The sequence below is a fragment of the Stegastes partitus genome, unplaced genomic scaffold (genome assembly GCF_000690725.1).
Source record: "Stegastes partitus isolate 25-593 unplaced genomic scaffold, Stegastes_partitus-1.0.2 Scaffold2492, whole genome shotgun sequence".
NCBI lineage: Eukaryota > Metazoa > Chordata > Actinopteri > Pomacentridae > Stegastes > Stegastes partitus.
In genome coordinates, this window is record NW_007580223.1 from 9,700 (window position 1) to 27,042 (window position 17,343).

General features: G+C 49.3%; 3 protein-coding genes across 7 annotated transcripts in view; 1 reads left to right on the plus strand and 2 right to left on the minus strand.

Moving 5' to 3' along the window:
• Nucleotides 1-10,187, minus strand: part of sde2 (SDE2 telomere maintenance homolog (S. pombe)) — an 11,742-nt gene extending 1,555 nt beyond the window's left edge. The window contains exons 1-8 of one of the 3 annotated variants that reach the window (XM_008305388.1): nucleotides 10,180-10,187; nucleotides 5,558-5,665; nucleotides 2,352-2,466; nucleotides 2,100-2,211; nucleotides 1,393-1,562; nucleotides 1,167-1,305; nucleotides 219-368; nucleotides 6-146 (exon numbers count right to left, since the gene is read on the minus strand). In XM_008305388.1, coding sequence (XP_008303610.1) covers nucleotides 6-146; nucleotides 219-368; nucleotides 1,167-1,305; nucleotides 1,393-1,562; nucleotides 2,100-2,211; nucleotides 2,352-2,466; nucleotides 5,558-5,659 — 929 coding nt within the window. In that variant the 5' untranslated portion in view covers nucleotides 5,660-5,665; nucleotides 10,180-10,187. Of the gene's footprint in view, nucleotides 147-218; nucleotides 369-1,166; nucleotides 1,306-1,392; nucleotides 1,563-2,099; nucleotides 2,212-2,351; nucleotides 2,467-5,557; nucleotides 5,728-10,179 lie in introns of those variants that run through there. The other 2 variants (XM_008305389.1, XM_008305387.1) reach the window with 2 other exon arrangements.
• Nucleotides 5,825-7,068, plus strand: mrps28 (mitochondrial ribosomal protein S28). Its single transcript, XM_008305386.1, has one exon. The coding sequence runs from the start codon at nucleotides 5,908-5,910 to the stop codon at nucleotides 6,415-6,417; it is 510 nt and encodes a 169-aa protein (XP_008303608.1). The 5' UTR covers nucleotides 5,825-5,907; the 3' UTR covers nucleotides 6,418-7,068.
• capn1b (calpain 1, (mu/I) large subunit b) overlaps nucleotides 8,297-17,343 on the minus strand; it is an 11,891-nt gene continuing 2,844 nt past the window's right edge. The window contains exons 4-23 of one of the 3 annotated variants that reach the window (XR_521189.1): nucleotides 15,893-16,011; nucleotides 15,296-15,429; nucleotides 13,590-13,758; nucleotides 13,263-13,346; nucleotides 12,981-13,066; nucleotides 12,836-12,910; nucleotides 12,605-12,765; nucleotides 12,207-12,376; nucleotides 11,881-11,892; nucleotides 11,590-11,801; nucleotides 11,473-11,512; nucleotides 10,575-10,640; nucleotides 10,431-10,488; nucleotides 10,199-10,263; nucleotides 9,753-9,821; nucleotides 9,589-9,667; nucleotides 9,402-9,515; nucleotides 9,263-9,321; nucleotides 8,565-8,655; nucleotides 8,297-8,426 (exon numbers count right to left, since the gene is read on the minus strand). Coding sequence is in view for 2 of the 3 variants with exons in the window: in XM_008305384.1 (XP_008303606.1) it covers nucleotides 8,400-8,426; nucleotides 9,263-9,321; nucleotides 9,402-9,515; nucleotides 9,589-9,667; nucleotides 9,753-9,821; nucleotides 10,199-10,263; nucleotides 10,431-10,488; nucleotides 10,575-10,640; nucleotides 11,473-11,512; nucleotides 11,590-11,801; nucleotides 11,881-11,892; nucleotides 12,207-12,376; nucleotides 12,605-12,765; nucleotides 12,836-12,910; nucleotides 12,981-13,066; nucleotides 13,263-13,346; nucleotides 13,590-13,758; nucleotides 15,296-15,429; nucleotides 15,893-16,011 (1,799 nt within the window). In the remaining variant the exon portion in view is untranslated. Of the gene's footprint in view, nucleotides 8,656-9,262; nucleotides 9,322-9,401; nucleotides 9,516-9,588; nucleotides 9,668-9,752; nucleotides 9,822-10,198; nucleotides 10,264-10,430; nucleotides 10,489-10,574; nucleotides 10,641-11,472; nucleotides 11,513-11,589; nucleotides 11,802-11,880; nucleotides 11,893-12,206; nucleotides 12,377-12,604; nucleotides 12,766-12,835; nucleotides 12,911-12,980; nucleotides 13,067-13,262; nucleotides 13,347-13,589; nucleotides 13,759-15,295; nucleotides 15,430-15,892; nucleotides 16,012-17,343 lie in introns of all 3 variants that reach the window. The other 2 variants (XM_008305384.1, XM_008305383.1) reach the window with 2 other exon arrangements.

The following is a 17,343-nucleotide window of genomic DNA, read 5'->3' on the forward strand; positions in this document are numbered from 1 at the left end:
GGTCCGTGCTGGGTCCAGGTGGACTCCGGTCCGTGCTGGGTCCAGGTGGACTCCGGTCCGTGCTGGGTCCAGGTGGACTCCGGTCCTCTGAGGTTCTGGTCATTTGAGCAGCTGAAGACGAGCAGCTCGCTGACTCTGGAGACGAGCTGAAAGAGATGATTTCTGTCAGAATCGAGGCCACCATAGACAGAACCTGGACCTGCTCTGATGGTCTCTACCTGCCGCTGCGCTCAGGCTCCGTCTCCTGCCTGTGCGTTGTCATGGCAACAGCAGCAGCTGCACAGCTGGATGAGGACGTGGATGGCGACTCGTCCTCATCGTCTTCGTCCTCTGAGCTGAGCAGCTCCTCCAGGTCACCCACACCGGCCCTGTAACCATGACAACAGATTTAAGACCACAAACCAGGTTTCATCAAAAGAAAACGTAAAAACCACGTGTTAGTTTGATCAGCGAGCAGCTGAAATGTTTTCAAAATAAGATCTGCTGAGAAACAGTTAGAAGGTGATGGAACAGTAACATTAGTGTCACACTTCAGCTCAACATTCAGGTCTGACATTGTCCCAGAAGGAGGCAGCGAGGAAACACCTTCTGAACGTTCTCTGTGAACACCAACAGACTGACGACCAGAGTCAATGAACTGAGCAGCAAGTCAGTGTTCTCTCCATCATCACCTGAACACACATAGGTTACCATGGAGACCTAGCTCTGCAGCATCAGTTACCATGGAGACCTAGCTCATCAGCATCAGTTACCATGGAGACCTAGCTCTGCAGCATCAGTTACCATGGAGACCAAGCTCCGCAGCATCAGTTACCATGGAGACTTAGCTCATCAGCATCAGTTACCATGGAGACCTAGCTCTGCAGCATCAGTTACCATGGAGACCAAGCTCCGCAGCATCAGTTACCATGGAGACTTAGCTCATCAGCATCAGTTACCATGGAGACCTAGCTCATCAGCATCAGTTACCATGGAGACCAAGCTCCGCAGCATCAGTTACCATGGAGACCTAGCAGGCTAAACAGACTCTGAGACGCAGCATACCTGCTGGCTCTTTAATTTCTGTCGTTAAACTCTCAGCTCATCAGTTTTTCTCAGGTGTTTCACTTTGCTTGTTTAACTTTTACTGTTATGTGAACATTTTGAACAGCAGCTGATGAACTGACCAGAAACAAGCTGCTGCTGCTGCTGCCGTCTCCTTCTTCTTCTTTTTCCTGGCTGGCTGCTCGCTCTGGTCCAAGTTTGGTCTCTTGGCTGCCGAGACGTCGGCCGCCTTCACCTGACTGCTAGAGGACACCTGCAGGCCTGACACACAAACACCTGCTGTCACACACCTCTGTGCTGGTTTAACTGGTTTAACTGGTCAGTAAAGTGTCCACGGTCCAGGCTCACCTTTGAGCACCGAGTCCTCGAGTCTCTCCGACAGGTCGTGACATTGCCGCTGGTACTCTGGATCAGTGAACTGGTGTTTGGGCTCGGCCAGTTTCCTCTGCAGACGCTCCAGACGCCGCTGCTCCTTGTCCGCCTCCCGCTCAGCCTGCTTCTTCAGCCACTCCGCCATCCTGCAGCACCACAGAAGAAGAACCAGCCACGTACACAACAGTCGGTCAGTCGATCCAGACAAAGGTCAGTCAGAAACTATTTAGGTCTTACATCTGATGTTTTGGTGTTTTTAAAGCACAAATGCAGATATTTGATGGTTTTACTGATTTCTTTGTTACGACAGTGGACACAAGCTGCCAGATGAACTGTTTGGTTCTAAAAGGTCAGAAGAGGTCAAAATGAGGATCAGAGGTTCCTCAAATGTCTTGTTCAGTCCACAGATGTTCAGTTTAGTGTCACAGAGGAAAGAACCCAGAACACATTCAGTGAAGGAGCTGAAACCAGAGTTCAGACTGTTTTCATTAAAAAATACTCAGACTGATGAACTGATTATTAGAAGAGTTTGATTAGTGATAACGAGTGTGTTGCAGCCGAGAGATGCAGTGAAACATCTGGATGCAGCAGCAACTCTGTGGAAAGTCCTGATCGGTGGAACATCAGCAAACAGCCGTCGGAGGTCCGGCTGTCTGCGGTAATCAGGTCATTCTCAGACTCACTCTTTCTCGTGGTTGACGTCTCGCAGCCGCCGACCGCTCAGATCTCTGCAGGCCTCGCGGTTCGTCGTCTTCTCGATCTGAGCGCCCAGAGCTCGCAGCATGGAGCCGAACCCTGAAACACATTTCCCCTTCAGTCCCTGATGGCGGCTCAGACGGTGCTACAGCGAAGCCAGAACTCAACAGGAGCAGGTGCTGCCGCCGCCCCGCTCTACACACCGACTGCACCGGAACCGGCTGGTTACTGGGACTCACCTCCTTTCCCTCCACAGAGGCGGGGCTCCAGGTGATAGACGGCACCATGCTGCAGAGGATCCTGCAGGTCTGACCGTCGGCCGTTTCTGACCACATAGAAATCCTGAAAGGAAGCCTGCAGCAGAGTCAGTGATGGTCAACGCGACGCCAAGCTGCAGAGAAAACAGCTGCACAGCACACCTGCTCAAACCCACAGCTGCTCTGAACACCAGGCAGAACCTTCCTGACAGTTCATGAGTCACATTTGTTCTATCAGGAAAAATCCTCACATGAGCTCAGAACTCTGACGTTTCATCAAAACCCAGAGGTGGTGACGTCAGTGGACACCTGACCACATGTTGACTTCTGGTTTCTACAGTTGTTTACAAAAAATAACCAGAGAAACGTCTTCTCTCTGGTTTCTGACTGAGTCCCACTGACAGCAGACGTCTCTGGGTTCATGTGGTTCTGGATCCACAGAGCTGCAGGACTTTATGCTATAACAAACACCAGACATTAACTGAAGCTGCTGATTGATCTGAGCTGAAGCTCAACATCTGTGTAGGATGTGTTCTGATCCAGTAAACCGGTTGTCAGAGGACGATCGGAACCAGTTCAGCTTGTTTCAGATCAACTGGTGTTCCTAGTGTTTCTGAGACAGATGTTTCGGAGGCGTGGCTTTTCAGGACCCCTCACCCACTAACCAGGAAATAATCAATCTGACAAGTTAGTCACTTAAAATGAGATATCTGCTGTATTTTTATTTTCGGTCTTGACAAATATACCTGGAAACAAGAGCCTTCTCATTCTAAAAGTCAGGCCGCTGTCGGGCTCCATGAAGGAAACTATGTGAGCTGTGATCGCTCATTGATCACTATTAAAACATGTTAGTAGGAAAGCAACAGAGACAGGAGACCAACCCAGTGTGTACGTTATTCTGACATGAAGGTTACAAACCGTGTGGTAACAGACCGCCAAGTGTTCAGTATAACATCAATACATTGGTATGATGTAGGCAGATTTAGATCACATTGCGCTACACTGGCTTATTTAAATTCACAAAAATGAAATGTTTCACAGGACAGAAAAGTGTTCCAGGTTAACTGACGATGTATTTACCCTCCAGATGATCCGTTTGCAAAGTCGTCACAATCAGACCTGTGTGTGTGAAGATAAGGATATAAAGACATAAAGAAGACCTCGGCGACAAAAGTAAACATTAATAAAGTCTACATCCATGCCAATATTATCTACAGACAGCAAAACCAAACATACTGACCAACATAAACAAACATGTATTTTTGAAGTCCGGTGGGAGGATTCAGAACCACGTCGTTCAGATGCAAAAACACGGTGCCGGTGTTTTACGCACTGTGCCACCAATCAGCTCGATGACACTACCTGTTCAGTTCTGACCCATTTCATCCATAGAGATCGTTTCCATTCAGCCAGATGTTGAACACCTGGTGATTACTCAGGAAACACGCCCAGATCAACTGGCGACAGTCACAACTTAACATCCAGAGATACAGAGCAGAACTTCACGCTGAACTCAGGTTTGTTCACCGAAACACACTCAGCACAGCATCAGTCTGGTTTGATAGAATCATCAGAACAAACTGAGGCCACGTTGTCAGAACTACTCACGAAGAAAACACTACAAACACGTTCGGTCCTCCACTTCGTGACCTGTAATTTCAAACGATGTTAATCGCGAACAAACGCAGGCAATGGACCGGAACCTCCATCAAAAAGCCAGAATATTAGTGTTTTATACGCTTTACATGACGAGCTACAGGCGCCTACTGGTGCTGTTAAACTACCGGTAAACCTGAACGTTAAATATTCCTGTCAGACATACGACAGCAGCAGGATCACTTCAGTGTCTGTGTAGACCAAAGAGGACCAGCAGCATGTCATTACATAAAAATACTCTCAAACATACAGTTCACTGTCCAGCCACGATGTGACCTCCACATGTCCAGACTGTGTGCTGATGATATGCAGTGTTTGGTTGAGTAGGAATGAGAATAAAGTTTGTGAAGTGTGAAGGGTTATTCATTGTGTTTTCTAAGAAGTGACAGAAAAACATACAGTCAGTGGTTCAGATTGTGTGACATTACAGTCCAGGACGTGGAGGACTGGACGTGTCTGTAGTGTTTCCTCAGTGAGGAGTTCTGACAACGTGGCCTCAGATTGTTCTGATGATTGATGACACTGAATGTACAGACAAACACACAACACAACACAACACAACACAACACAACACAACACAACGTGCTTCTATGTCGTGTGTTTTGCTGGTAAGACTATAATATGTTTTGTTTGTCGTTATTAAAGAAGCACTGTGTGTGTCTGTGTTAAGTTGTGACTATCACCAGCTGATCTGGGCGTGTCTCCTGAGTAACCACCAGGTGTTAAACACCTGACAGAATAGAAATGATCTATAGGAATGAGAATGATTCTCAATCGAGCTGATTGGTGGCACAATTAGTAAATCACCGAACTTGCATTTTCTTTCATCTGGACCACGTGGTTCTGAATCCTCCCACCGGACTTCAAACATACGTGTTTTTTATTTTGGTTTTGCTGTCTGTAGATGATGCTGACATGGATATAGGCTTCATTAACTAGTGATGTTCACGTTTGTCGACGAGGTCTTCTTCATGTAGTATCTTTATCGTCACACACACACACAGGTCTGGTCGGATAAATCTGCAAACGGGTCATCTGGAGGGTAAATACAGCAAACACCGTTAGTTAACTTGGGTCGCCAGTTAAACTAGAAGGTGTTTCTGTCTCACCGTCGGACTGACACCACATCCTATCACAAGTTCATCTGGTCAGACTGTGACTCCACCACAGCTCAGAGATGTTTCCACTCCACCGGGTGAAGCTCTCTTCAAACCGTGTGTTTTACTTGTAGGCTGAACGGCCTTGACTCACAACAGAGCGATAAGTGGAGCCAGTGTTAAAGCTGACAGCAAGAACATTTTGCAAGACTTTATAGACGTTTGTGTTTTTTGAACAGGCGTCTCCACAGTCACCTACAATCTATATTGCCGCTGGAACAGCTGCCTCGCTGACTGAATATCGCCAGTTGATCTGGAACAAGCTGTTTGTTTGGTAGCTAATGTTAGCACATCAGCTAACAGCAGCAACACGACTAAGCGTCTGAACATCCGGGTGATCCGCGCGTCCCGCCTCGGTCCGGTCTGAACACTCACCTGCTGCTGGACAAACCGGGTCAGAACGTCTCCGACCACCGAACCGTCTGGGAACACGAAGCTCGAACACCTGAAGCTCGGAGCGCTCACGGACACCTCCATGTTCTCCTGCAGGGACGGCTGGCGGTGCGCATGCGCAGCTCTTCACCAGGACGACGTCGCTTCCGGTAGTTTGTTTATTTATTATTTATTTGCATTTATATGTGTATCAGCATGTATGTCTGTGGTCTAAAAAGACGTTGCTTCTATTCTTTATAAATATATTTAATAATTAATACGAGCTGCACTTCCTGTCGCTGTCTCCTCCACAGGAAGTCACAGCGCGTCTTCTCGCGGTGTTTTGACACAACATGGCGGCCTTGGTCAGGGTCGTGTCGGCTCTCCGGCTCGGAGCCCGGTTCGGAGCCCGGTTCTCCTCGTCCAGCTCCACCGCGGACTCGCCCAAATCCGGCTTCGCGGCCGCCTTCGACCAGCAGTCGGAGCTCCGGCGGGAGGCGGAGAGCTCCGCGGCCGGTCCCGAGGCCTCGTCCTCCGGCCAGGACGACAGCTTCGCCTCGCTGCTCCGCCGCTCCCCGCTGGTCCAGATGGGCCCGGCCAAGGACAAGGTGCTGGTCGGGAGGATCTTCCGCGTGGTGCGGGACGACCTGTACGTGGACTTCGGCGGGAAGTTCCACTGCGTGTGTCGGCGGCCGGCGAGCGGAGGAGAGAAGCTGCAGCGGGGCACCATGGTCCGTCTGCGGCTGCGCAACCTGGAGCTCACCGCCCGCTTCCTGGGAGCCGACACCTACACCACCCTGCTGGAGGCCCAGGCCGTGCTGCTGGGCCCGCTGGACGGACGGGAGCCGCAGAACCGGGATTGAGACCGTCAGACTGTGGACCTCTGCCGGACTAAGTGAGATGTGTTAGGAGGTTCAGCGGACGGTCCGGAAGTCCGAGGTCCGGTCGGATGTGTTGTTGGATCCCAATAAACTGTCCTCAGTGAGTCCTGCTCTGTGTTCTTCCACCGGGTGTTCTGAAGGTTGTGGCCCCCTGAGACCCCCAGAGACCCCCAGTGTTCCCCTGAGACCCCCAGAGACCCCCGGACCTGAGGCCCAATGAGACGGACCCGGCTGATGGTTTCATTCTGCCTTTAATGAGCTCAAACAGCAGCTACAGACACTCAGGGCAGCTGTCGGTACTCGGATACTGTCGGTAATAGAGTAATAGATTACTGTGCTGCCAGAAGCAAACCAACGAAACTCCTCTCAGTGCTCAACACGTCTCCAGGAGCTGCAGCGACCGGTCCATCAGCGCCGTGACCAGCTGCTGGGTCGATGGAGCTGAAGGCAAACCAGCAGCAGCTCACAGAACCACCTCCAGTCCCTGGAACCAGCGGGTCTCAGCAGCCGGCGGAGGTTCTGCTCTGAAGATGGACCTAAGAACCTTCATCCAGTAAAGACTGATGCTGATCTGAATGTTTTCTGTTTAAAGAACCGACAATGAAATAAAAGATGTTTCCACCAGAACCCAAACCGTGTGTCAGTTCTGAGCAGATCAGGACCGTACAGAGTTTAATGAGTCACATGTTCCAACAGAATGAATGAAATCAGTGATAAACAAACACAGCTGACAGCGCTCGGTTCAGATCCACAGACGTGTGGGTGGCGCTGAGAGTGAGCGCTGGTCAGTCCTGAGTCGGGTACGTGTGAGTACTGGTACAGCGCCGCAGTACTTCTGGAACATGCAGTAGTATATGTGAGAAGGTACCGAGTCTCAGTACACGCAGCTGAAACATGGAGGTTATAAAGACACTCACACACACACACACACATATATATATATATATATATATGTGAGTGTGTGAGTGTGTGTTGTTCTGGCATCAGAGACGCTGGAAGACTGAAGTACTGCAATAGTAGTAGTAGTACAGTAGTAGTAAGTAGTACTGCAGTAGTAGTAGTAATAGTAGTGATGCTGCTATAGGTTTAGACTGCCGGGGGATTCCCATGATGCACTGGGCTTCTCTCCTCTCCTCTCCTCTTTATATATATGTGTATGTATATGTTTCTATAGTTGCCTATCACCATTACATATGACTAACTCTGTGACTCCCCCCGAGGTTCTCCTGCGCCTGCTCTCTCTGTGGATGTCTCTGGATCTGGAGCTCCTGAACTACAGCCGCTGGCCTCACCTTCTGCATCCTGCTGCCCCACCATGATGCCTCCTGTTACAAAAGGACAATCACTTCTAATAACTTGTTTAACTGTAAACTAAATGTTAGAATTCATCCTACATCCACCCAACCGGTGGAGGCAGATGGCCGTCCCTCCCTGAGCCTGGTTCTGTCGGAGGTTTTTTTTCCCCTGTGTGGGTTTTCGGTTCCGTCCCACCAGCAGACTGCTGAAGCTTATAGAGAATCCAGATGTTTGGATTGTTGGGTGTTTCTGTCTTTGTGAAGCGCTATGAGATGACTTGTTGTAAATATGCGCTATACAGATAAAATGGAATTGAATTGAAAAGTAGTAGTAGTACTGCAGTAATAGTAGTAGTACAGTAATAGTAGTAGTAGTAGTATTACTACAGTAGTAGTAGTAATAGCAGTAGTAGTACAGTAGTAGTAGTAGTACAGTAGTAGTAGTAGTAGCAGTAGTAGTAGTACAGTAGTAGTAATAGTAGTACAGTAGTAGTACAGTAGTAGTAATAGTAGTAGCAGTAGTAGTAGTACAGTAGTAGTAATAGTAGTACAGTAGTAGTACAGTAGTAGTAGTAGTACAGTAGTAGTAATAGTAGTAGCAGTAGTAGTACAGTAGTAGCAGCAGGTGCAGCAGGCAGGTGGGTCATCAGGTGTGGAGGCGGCGCTGCTTCAGCCACACATGGTCACACAGAGCCACTGAGGAGACACAACGGAGACGCTGAGCTGTGGACCACGGAGCGGGTCGTCATTTCACAAACATTCACTTTTTTAATTTCAGAGATGAAACTTAAAGTTTAATTCTGTCAATGTGTTTTTAAAAGTAGACATAATTACCAGTAAAGGAACTTTTAGTTCTGTCATTTACGCAGATTTGTTCCCCGAATGACAGACTTCTTGTATATTTACAGACGCTTCATGGCTGTACCTGAATCAGACAGTTTATCGTCAGATCGTCTATCCCCTGGATGTTAGAGGTCACTTCCTGGTTGCTGCACATTGACTATCCATTAATTTTCTTTGCCAGGATATTAAACTGATTTTTAGTGTGTGACGTAATTATTCTTAATCTGAATTCATATCATCTGCATACACACAAATATTTGGTTCAGTGAACTAAATGTTTAAAGCTCACGTTGGTACAGAAACCGGTTTACAGGAATCTGTCAAATATAGCTTGTCTCTCCCTTTCAAAATAAAAGACAAATAGCGCCTGCTCTCGTGTAAATGAGGACCACAAGGTGTATTTTAATGAGAGGGAACTACTGGACCTGGTAACTGCTGTCTCCATAGACTACAGATGTTTAACTGTCTGTGTATCTACAGCCTCTATGAGACAGTTCACTCCATTCTGTGGCCGTTACCAAAATAAAAGACAGAACGTACGGCTGATCTCAGATTAAAGCTACAAAATGCATTTGAACTAAACAAAGCTTTGATGAGACGGCTGTTGTCTGTGATCGTACAGACGCTGAGCTCCAGCTGATGGGATGTTTACAGCCTCTGAGCTTCGTGAGCAGTTGTTGTGTTTTTACCTCTCCGATGTTCATCTCCACGGATCCCGTTGCGTCGCTGTCGAGCTGCTGGAAGGCCTCTGACGGACACACAAACACACAACAGGTCAACACAACTCGACCAACAGCGGCGGCGGCGGCTCAGATGTGCTGCACGTACTGAACATGGCCTCCAGCTTGACCAGGCAGCAGGTGAAGTTGTCGAAGTCGATGATCTCGTTGTCGGCGTATCGAGCGACCAGCATCTGGTACAGTTTGTTGTTCAGCTTGAAGCCTGCGGACGCAACAGAGCTCGAGTCAAACAGAGCGCGCTCAGAAACGCTGTGGCGTCCAGAAACACAACTTACCGCCATTTTCCAACGCCAGGCGCATCTCGTAGGAGTTCATGCAGCCGGATTTATCCAGATCAAACTCTCTGAAGATGCCCTGAAAGACAACAGTGGCCACACAGCTGAAGCTCACCCTGCTCTCTGCTGCGTGTGGTGTGAAGGCTCAGCGTGGTCACACCTACCAGCCACTTCCTGATCTTGTTCCAGAGGATCTGAAACTCCAGCAGGCCGAGTCGAGCGCTGCCGTCTTTCTGAGCTGCAGTCAAAGTCAACAAACTCAGCAGCTTCCACCTGATGACTGAAAGAACCGACCACAAGATAAAAACCAGCTGAAGTCTGAACCTCCTCCTCCGGTTTCACTCTGGTTTCTATCTTCGGATCCATTCAGAGCTTTGTGCTGTTTTCTGTCACATTTACCTGAAACCAGGTGAGTTCATCTACCTGGACACTCTGAACATCAATGACTCGGTCGATCTTCTAACTGAGACACTAGAACCCTGGATGCTCTGCAGGTCAACAAACGCTTTACATAAAGTTAAAACTCCCAGAACCTGAACTCAGATCCGTGATGAGAGCTGACAGTTTGGTTATGGTAACAAGCAGCAGAACCTGGACCCAGTCAGGATACGTCCATGAGGCTGACCATGGTTCTGCAGGACTCCATACTGAAGCCGTCCGTCTGCAGGTCTCTGTCTGCAAACACCACAGAAGAAGAAGAAGATCACTGATCCAGTCTCTTTCTCTGCAGGAATCAAATCTGCAGAATGAAACTGTAGCTCTTCCCTGTTTGCAGTCAGCAGCAGTGGAACCAGAACCTGTCGGTTCTGCAGGATCTTTGGATCTGAATTAGAAACACTCACGTTTTGACACGACTCTGTTGAGGATGGTTCTGAGCTCTCGCACTGAGATCTCCATGTCCTGAGGAGAGAAACACACTCAGCACAGCATGGCAGACACACAGCTCACTGTCCCGGTTCTGTGGAGGTTCTGTGTTCTGGACTCACGTCTCCGGACAGCTGAGCGAACATGGACCTGAAGGAGTCGTCGATGTCGCTTTCTGAGAGCTCCTCCTGCAGAGAAGAAGCAGCACCGACATAAGAAACACTTTCAGGTTAAAAACGGGTTCATTGGTTCGGTTCTGGTTGTTGTGACTTTATTGTTCGATGGACAAACAGACACAGAACATTGTCTACAACAGTTAGACATTTCTGAACCACAAAACCCGTTGCAGGTTCTAAAGCAGGTTCTAAAGGAGATTCAGGAGTCACAGCACCAGAGTGTCCAGTCTGTGAATACGTCATCATTCACACCTGGACGGACACGCTGGACGTGTTGATTCCAGGTTTTCACCTTTTTGTAAAATAAACAATCGTTTCTTTTCTCTGGTTCGCTTTGTTCTGCTTCCACAGAATAAATCACAGCGGAGCAAGCGGAACCACATCATCCATCATCTCTACACCTTAACCCTCACTAGGGGGCGGAGCCTATCCCAGCTGACTCAGGGTGAAGGCAGGTTCACCTGGACAGGTAACCAGTCTATCACAGGGCTACACTTAGAGACAGACAACCAAGCACACTCACATTCACACCTACGGACAATTTACAATCACCAATTAACCTCAGCATGTTTCTGGACTGTGGGAGGAAGCCGGAGAACCCGGAGAGAACCCACGCTGCACGGGGAGAACATGGAGACTCCACGCAGGAAGATCCCGGGTGTCCTCACCGGGACGCCAACCGGCGACCTTCTAGCTGTGAGGCGCTAACGGTGCTAACGGTGCTAACGGTGCTAACCACCGACCCTCCTGCAGCCTGGAGCCACATCAGTGGAATGTAAAAGCAGAAAACGTTCAGACTGTCAATAAACACGACAGCAGTAGATGTGAAGGTGAAAGTTCTTACGTCTTCGTCCAGGTTCGCCACCACGCTGTCGTCCATCTCCCTGCACAGAACCACACTGTCACCGACCCACCCTCACTGATCTCTATGTGACTGTAGAACATGTTCTGACAGACTCACTGGGTCTCCGACTGTTTCTCGGTGAAAACCCTCAGGACGAAGTCGGCCTCCTTGGATGGCTCAAAGGTCGACGGGACGACCAGGTACTCGCCGGGCGGGAGGCGGAGCCTGGCGCTCACCTCTCGCAGGTTGATGAAGGACTCGGATCGAGCGCAGGACGAGTGCCGCAGGAAGAAGTCCTTCTTCATGTGGGCGCTAGGACAACCGCGGAACTGTCGGACGGACGGACGGACGCCAGCGTCACCACAGAACCACGAGAAATAAAGTCTGGTTTGATTCAGACAGACTCACCTCAGCAGGAATCTGTGGATGAGAAGGAACACCGAGAACACACGTCACAACACCTGACGGAGAACAACAAGTTCAGTCTTCTACGGGTTCTTCAGATGTTCCTCAGCAGTCAGTGAGTGTTGGGAAGCTGTGGGCGGAGCTCAGCTGAGCCATGTGGTTACTGTGGTAACTAGAGGTGATGCTCGGGTTTCCATTGACGTGTCATCAGGTTGGTGTGTATTTGGATGTGGCTGCTATGGAGACGGTGTTTGGCTGTTGCGTGTAGCTGATGGGATGCGATGTTTGTGGTGGAAGCAGAAACGCTGAGAAAGAAGCAGCTTCATGACCTCGTAGATGGCGAAGCCGATGGTGTGCATGTCCTGGCCGTGGCGTCGGTAGCGGCGGCGATCCTTCTGCATCAGAGCCACCAGGAAGCTGCAGGCTGCCTCCTCGTCCTCGGGGTCGTCGTCCTCCTCCAGCAGGGAGATCTTATACTGAGGGTTGATCCAGAAGGTGTCTGCAGGAGGCAGCCAGAGGCATCATAGGACATGTAGTCATGACAACACACTAAAGAGCTCACAGAGACATTCGGGCCTACAGCCGGTTAGCATGCTAACATTAGCTCATTAGGTTCTGGCCGAGATAAACTACAGCTTCAGAACGAATCCACAGAGCTGCTGAATGGATCACAGGGATGTTGTAGTGAGCATAAAAATCATGTGCCCTCCTGCCCCTCCGTCCTCACTGGGGTGGTTCCTGCAGCCCCCGGCGGTGCTGCCCCTCCTCCAGCTGCCCTCGAACATGGTGGTGGTCCAGAAGCTGGTGTGGTCCAGACTCAGAGCGTCCGGAGTCAGATTACAGATCTCCAACCGTGAGAACTGACGCAGGAACTCCTGGAATGACATCCTGAAACACAGACTCAACTTACCGCCTTCATCCTCCAACACTCAGGTTCATCCCTTCAGAACCGACCTACCAGAACTCTCCGTCCTCCATCTTACACAGCATCTCATCTTTCTCCGCGGAGTCGACGGCGTTCCACTCGGACGAGCTGAAACAACAACGTTCAGTTGAGCACTCGGTCACGTCTGTTAAGCGGCTGGTTGTGAAGCAGCACTGACTTGTCGCTCCAGGCGCCGGTCCACTCCACCTGCCCCCAGGGGTTCCGGATCCGGATGAGACGCTCCTGCTTTCCGCGGTACTCCACCTGCAGGAGGACAAAGAAAAGGAGGGAATCTGAGCGCTGAAGCATGAAACCATTACAGACGCAAACCCGAACTTCATCCTGACAAACAGATTCTTTCTGTTTCTGGCTGACGAGTCCTTAATAATATAAACATAAACTATATATGACAGCGTGACTTTAAACCGGCCGGCACAGGTCGCCTGGCTGGTTCCGTTACCTGTGTAAGGGCGGTCACCGAGTAGGCGTGGCCTTTCACCAGCTTCTTGAAGGTCACGGCCTCCATGTCGAAGGCGCTGCTGATCTGAGGACAGCAAACACACCTGATGTTCGTCTCAACATGAGTGAGCAGAATGAAACGTTTCTTACACAGAAGGGTTGTTTTAACATTTGCTGCACAACATTTACAGATCAGCGATGTTCAACCAGAGTAAATACAAAACGATTCCTGCAGAAAGCTGCAGGCAGCAGGTGGAGGTGAAGTGATTCTGAACCACAGAGACGCTGTGGACACATTAATGGAAACACTGAGCGTTTGCTGACTGACATCGATGGAGCAGCCGAGCAGCGAGCCTCTCTGCAGAGCTTTACTGATGATCCGATGAAGATCTCTGGGAGCTTTCTTCAGCTCATACATCTCTGACACGCCGCCAGTAAAATCCTCAAACGCCTCAGTGGTGCTGCCGCCAGACAGAGCTTCATACGACCCGTTCAACCTGAGAACAGCAGAACAAGAAACAGTAAACCAGAGTTCCCTCCGTAGAGGACGTCGTCGCCCTGCCGGCCACCACGGCTCTGAGCCAGGAAACCTTCCAACCAACCACAGAACAGGTGTTTCTGTCACGGTTGGCTGGTGGTCCAAGGTTCTATCCATGCACACATTACATGTTTAAAATATGAAGGCAACATCAACATTTGTGGACTCTGAAATATCATCCAAGGTCAAATGTCAGGTCACCAGCAGGAAGCCCAACATGGCTGCTGGTCTGCACCAAACACCAGGAATCTACCTTCTACCCACCTGAAGGTCCACAGCAGGGGTCTCCAACAGGCAGCCCTCAGTCAGTAGCTCGCCAAGCACATTGAAAACGTAAAAAAAAGTAAAAGAAAAAGAAAGAAAATACAAAGAATCGAACTCCATCTACTGACTACAGCTGTATGACTGTCCAACACCCCCCCCCCACCGACCAATCACGTTGGTACTTACGACTCCGCTTCCTCCAATGAGCTGGAGCCGGTGTGTGGACTCAGTAGCCGGCAGTTATTGTTTTCAAACCGAATGTCAAAGGAATTATCTGGATTTTATTTTACTGTTACCAAAGCTAGTGCACCGCTTGGAGATAAAACCATGAGTAGAAACAGAAGGCCTAGCACCTCCATCAGGACTGGGAGACGGACTGGCTCTTCACAAGTGTACAAGACAGGTGTGTGTGTTCTTGATCTGTGGGACCAGCGCTGCAGTCGGGAAGAGAAGTCAGGCGGAGCAGCACTTCACCCGCTTCATGAGGAGTTTGGTTTTCCATCTGGCAGCAGCCTGCGGTCAGCTGAGGTGAGCGCGTCGAAGGCGGGATTGCAACGACGGCGATCGTTGTTTACAATGGATGTGGACATGTCTGAGATTTCTGAACAGGTGGGTGAGGTGTTCGCTCTCAGTACTGTTGAGATGGAGATGGAAACTTTCAGTCTACTGATGAGTTCTGGAAGCTTGTGGATGCAAAGAAGTTCCCCAACATCTGCACAGGAGCCATGAAATGTGCTGCCCTGTTGGGCTCAACATATCGTTGTGAATCTGCCTTTTCTGACTTGAACTTCATCGAGTCGAAGTTCTAAACTCGTTTCACTGATGCCCACCTGGATGCCTGCATCAGAGTGAACCTCTCAGGATACACACCAGATTACAACGTCTCATTTACGGTCAGCATATGTACCCGGCATCCAAAACAACAAGGGGACCGGAAGCAGCTCTTTTGTTGTTTGAAAGTAGCTGTCATCCGAAAAAAGGTTGGAGACCCCTGGTCCACAGCATTTTAGAAGAAGGGACCTTTGACCTCCAGCGGAGCTATTTTTACACTGACTGACCCCAAAACCTGATCAACCAGAGGAGAGGCCGTTCCTAGCTCACCTGGAGACACCACCTGGTCAGACCTCAGCTGGAGCTACAGACTGTTCACAGACACACAGACGGACTGATTGCTCCATCGCTCACCTGGTCCGGGCAACAATATAGAGAACCGTCCTGGTGTGGGGTCTTACTTGGCGTAGGCCTTCTCCAGCAGGGCGCTCCAGAACTCGCTGCCCTCGGCCGAGTGGACGAACATCAGCTCTCCATCTTTGACGGGCAGCCGGTCGTCGATCACCACGTCCACCCACTCACCGAACTGCCAGAACTACAAAGTTCAGCAATAAAAACACACTGCAGTGAAACTCTGGCAGCAAAGAGGCCAAAGAACGCTTCAGAAACCTGTGACGACAGTGAAAACACCAACAGATACCGATACAGTGATAGTGGTCTAGTGGATGTCTAACGGCAACACAGCGCCGCCTTACCATCAAACATCGTAAAAGAACAAATATTTATAAAAGTGCTGATGTTTAAGGGGACGTTATTTACAGTTTGGCCTGTTTTTTGCTGGTAACATGTAAATTATTACTTTTTTCAGTGGTTTTCTTAGATTTTATCTGTAATGTAACAAAACAGGAACACTGTAAAAAAGCTGTTAGAATAAAGCTCAGTGTTGGAACATCTCTGTCAGAGCAGCTCTGATTGGCTCTCAGACAAACACCTCAACTCCACCTAAACACATGGTTACACAGGTGAGTGGGTGTGGCCTCTGGACAGTGCAGTCTCACCTGGAAGTGGAAGATACCGGCGTACTGGTGTGTGAAGCTCTGACCGTGAGGAACCACACGATGCAGCAGGTGTTCGTTCAGAGTCAGAGAGCCGATGGCAGCAAGCAGCCAGCAGTCACCTGCAGCACAAGCAGAGGTCGCTCAGGTCCTGACCCGACACCGGACCCGTCTCCTGACCCGACACCGGACCCGTCTCCTGACCCATCTCCTGACCCAATGCCTTACCCGACACCGGACCATCTCCTAACCCGCCTCCTGACCCGACACGGGACCTGACACCAGACCCGTCTCCTGACTGGCTGCCAAAAGTTTCTGTTTGGGTCATTTTTCTGATGGAACCACAGGTCACGTCATGATGCGTTGGAGGACCATCAGAAAGCTGAACTTGTCGATTCTATTTTTTGGAGGTTTTTTGTTACAGTTTCTGGCTGATAATTAGTGTAAATGTTGGCAGTTCTAGAAAGATCACAGAAGTTTTAAACCTGCCAGAAAGTTTTCTGGTTCAGAGCAATAAAATAATGTTTCCATGTCGCAGACTTCTACTGTGTTGTTGGCTCTGTTAGCACTGACGTCGACGCCGACTCCATTATCCTGATGGTCTGCAAGGACGCACTAATGCTAAGCTAAGAGCAACAACATCATCAGCAACATCAGCCGACTCCATTATCCTGATGGTCTCCGGGGATACACTAATGCTAAGCTAACATCATAAACAACAACACATTAAGCTGCTAATGTTTCCGGCTGCCGGAGTTTCCATCCAGCAGACGTCTGTTCACTGATCAATGAAGCGCTCGATGGCGGTCGGCTGGCGTGTTGCCTTCAGGTGCTGCTCTGCTGCTGGTAGAAGCTGTCTGACAGACTCCAGTTTGCTTCCTTCATTCAGAACATTCATGTATGAAAGTTCCACTGATATTTGATCAGATCCTTTGTTTTGTCGAATAAAACAGACTCTGACACTGAAAGATTATAAGTCGTGAATTATTTTTAGAAAAAACGATCAACACAAGCCTTTTGTCCGTAATGACATCTTTGTGCTGCATCCTCATTGGTCTACAGTGGATGCGTTTCACTGTTTTGTTTGATGTAATTATTCCTGTTGACAGAAAACTTTATGGATCCTCAGACCAGAGAGACGAGTCAAAAACGAGTTAAACTGTTTACAGAACAAACTAACATGTTAGAGCCTACAGAGAGCACTCATCCTCATCAAAGTTTTACTGTTTGACTAATTAATCAGTACTCCTGGCTAGAACTACCATGAAGACCGAAGAACCCTCCAAGAATCCTGGAAAAGGTTGTTGAGGAGCATCAGTCAGGAGATGATACAAGAACATTTACAAGTTCCTGAACATCTCTGGAGTCCAGTTAGATCCATCCTTAAGACATGGAAGGACTATGGACCATGAGTAGATCTGACTAGAGCAGGACGTCCTCAGAGACTGAGTGAC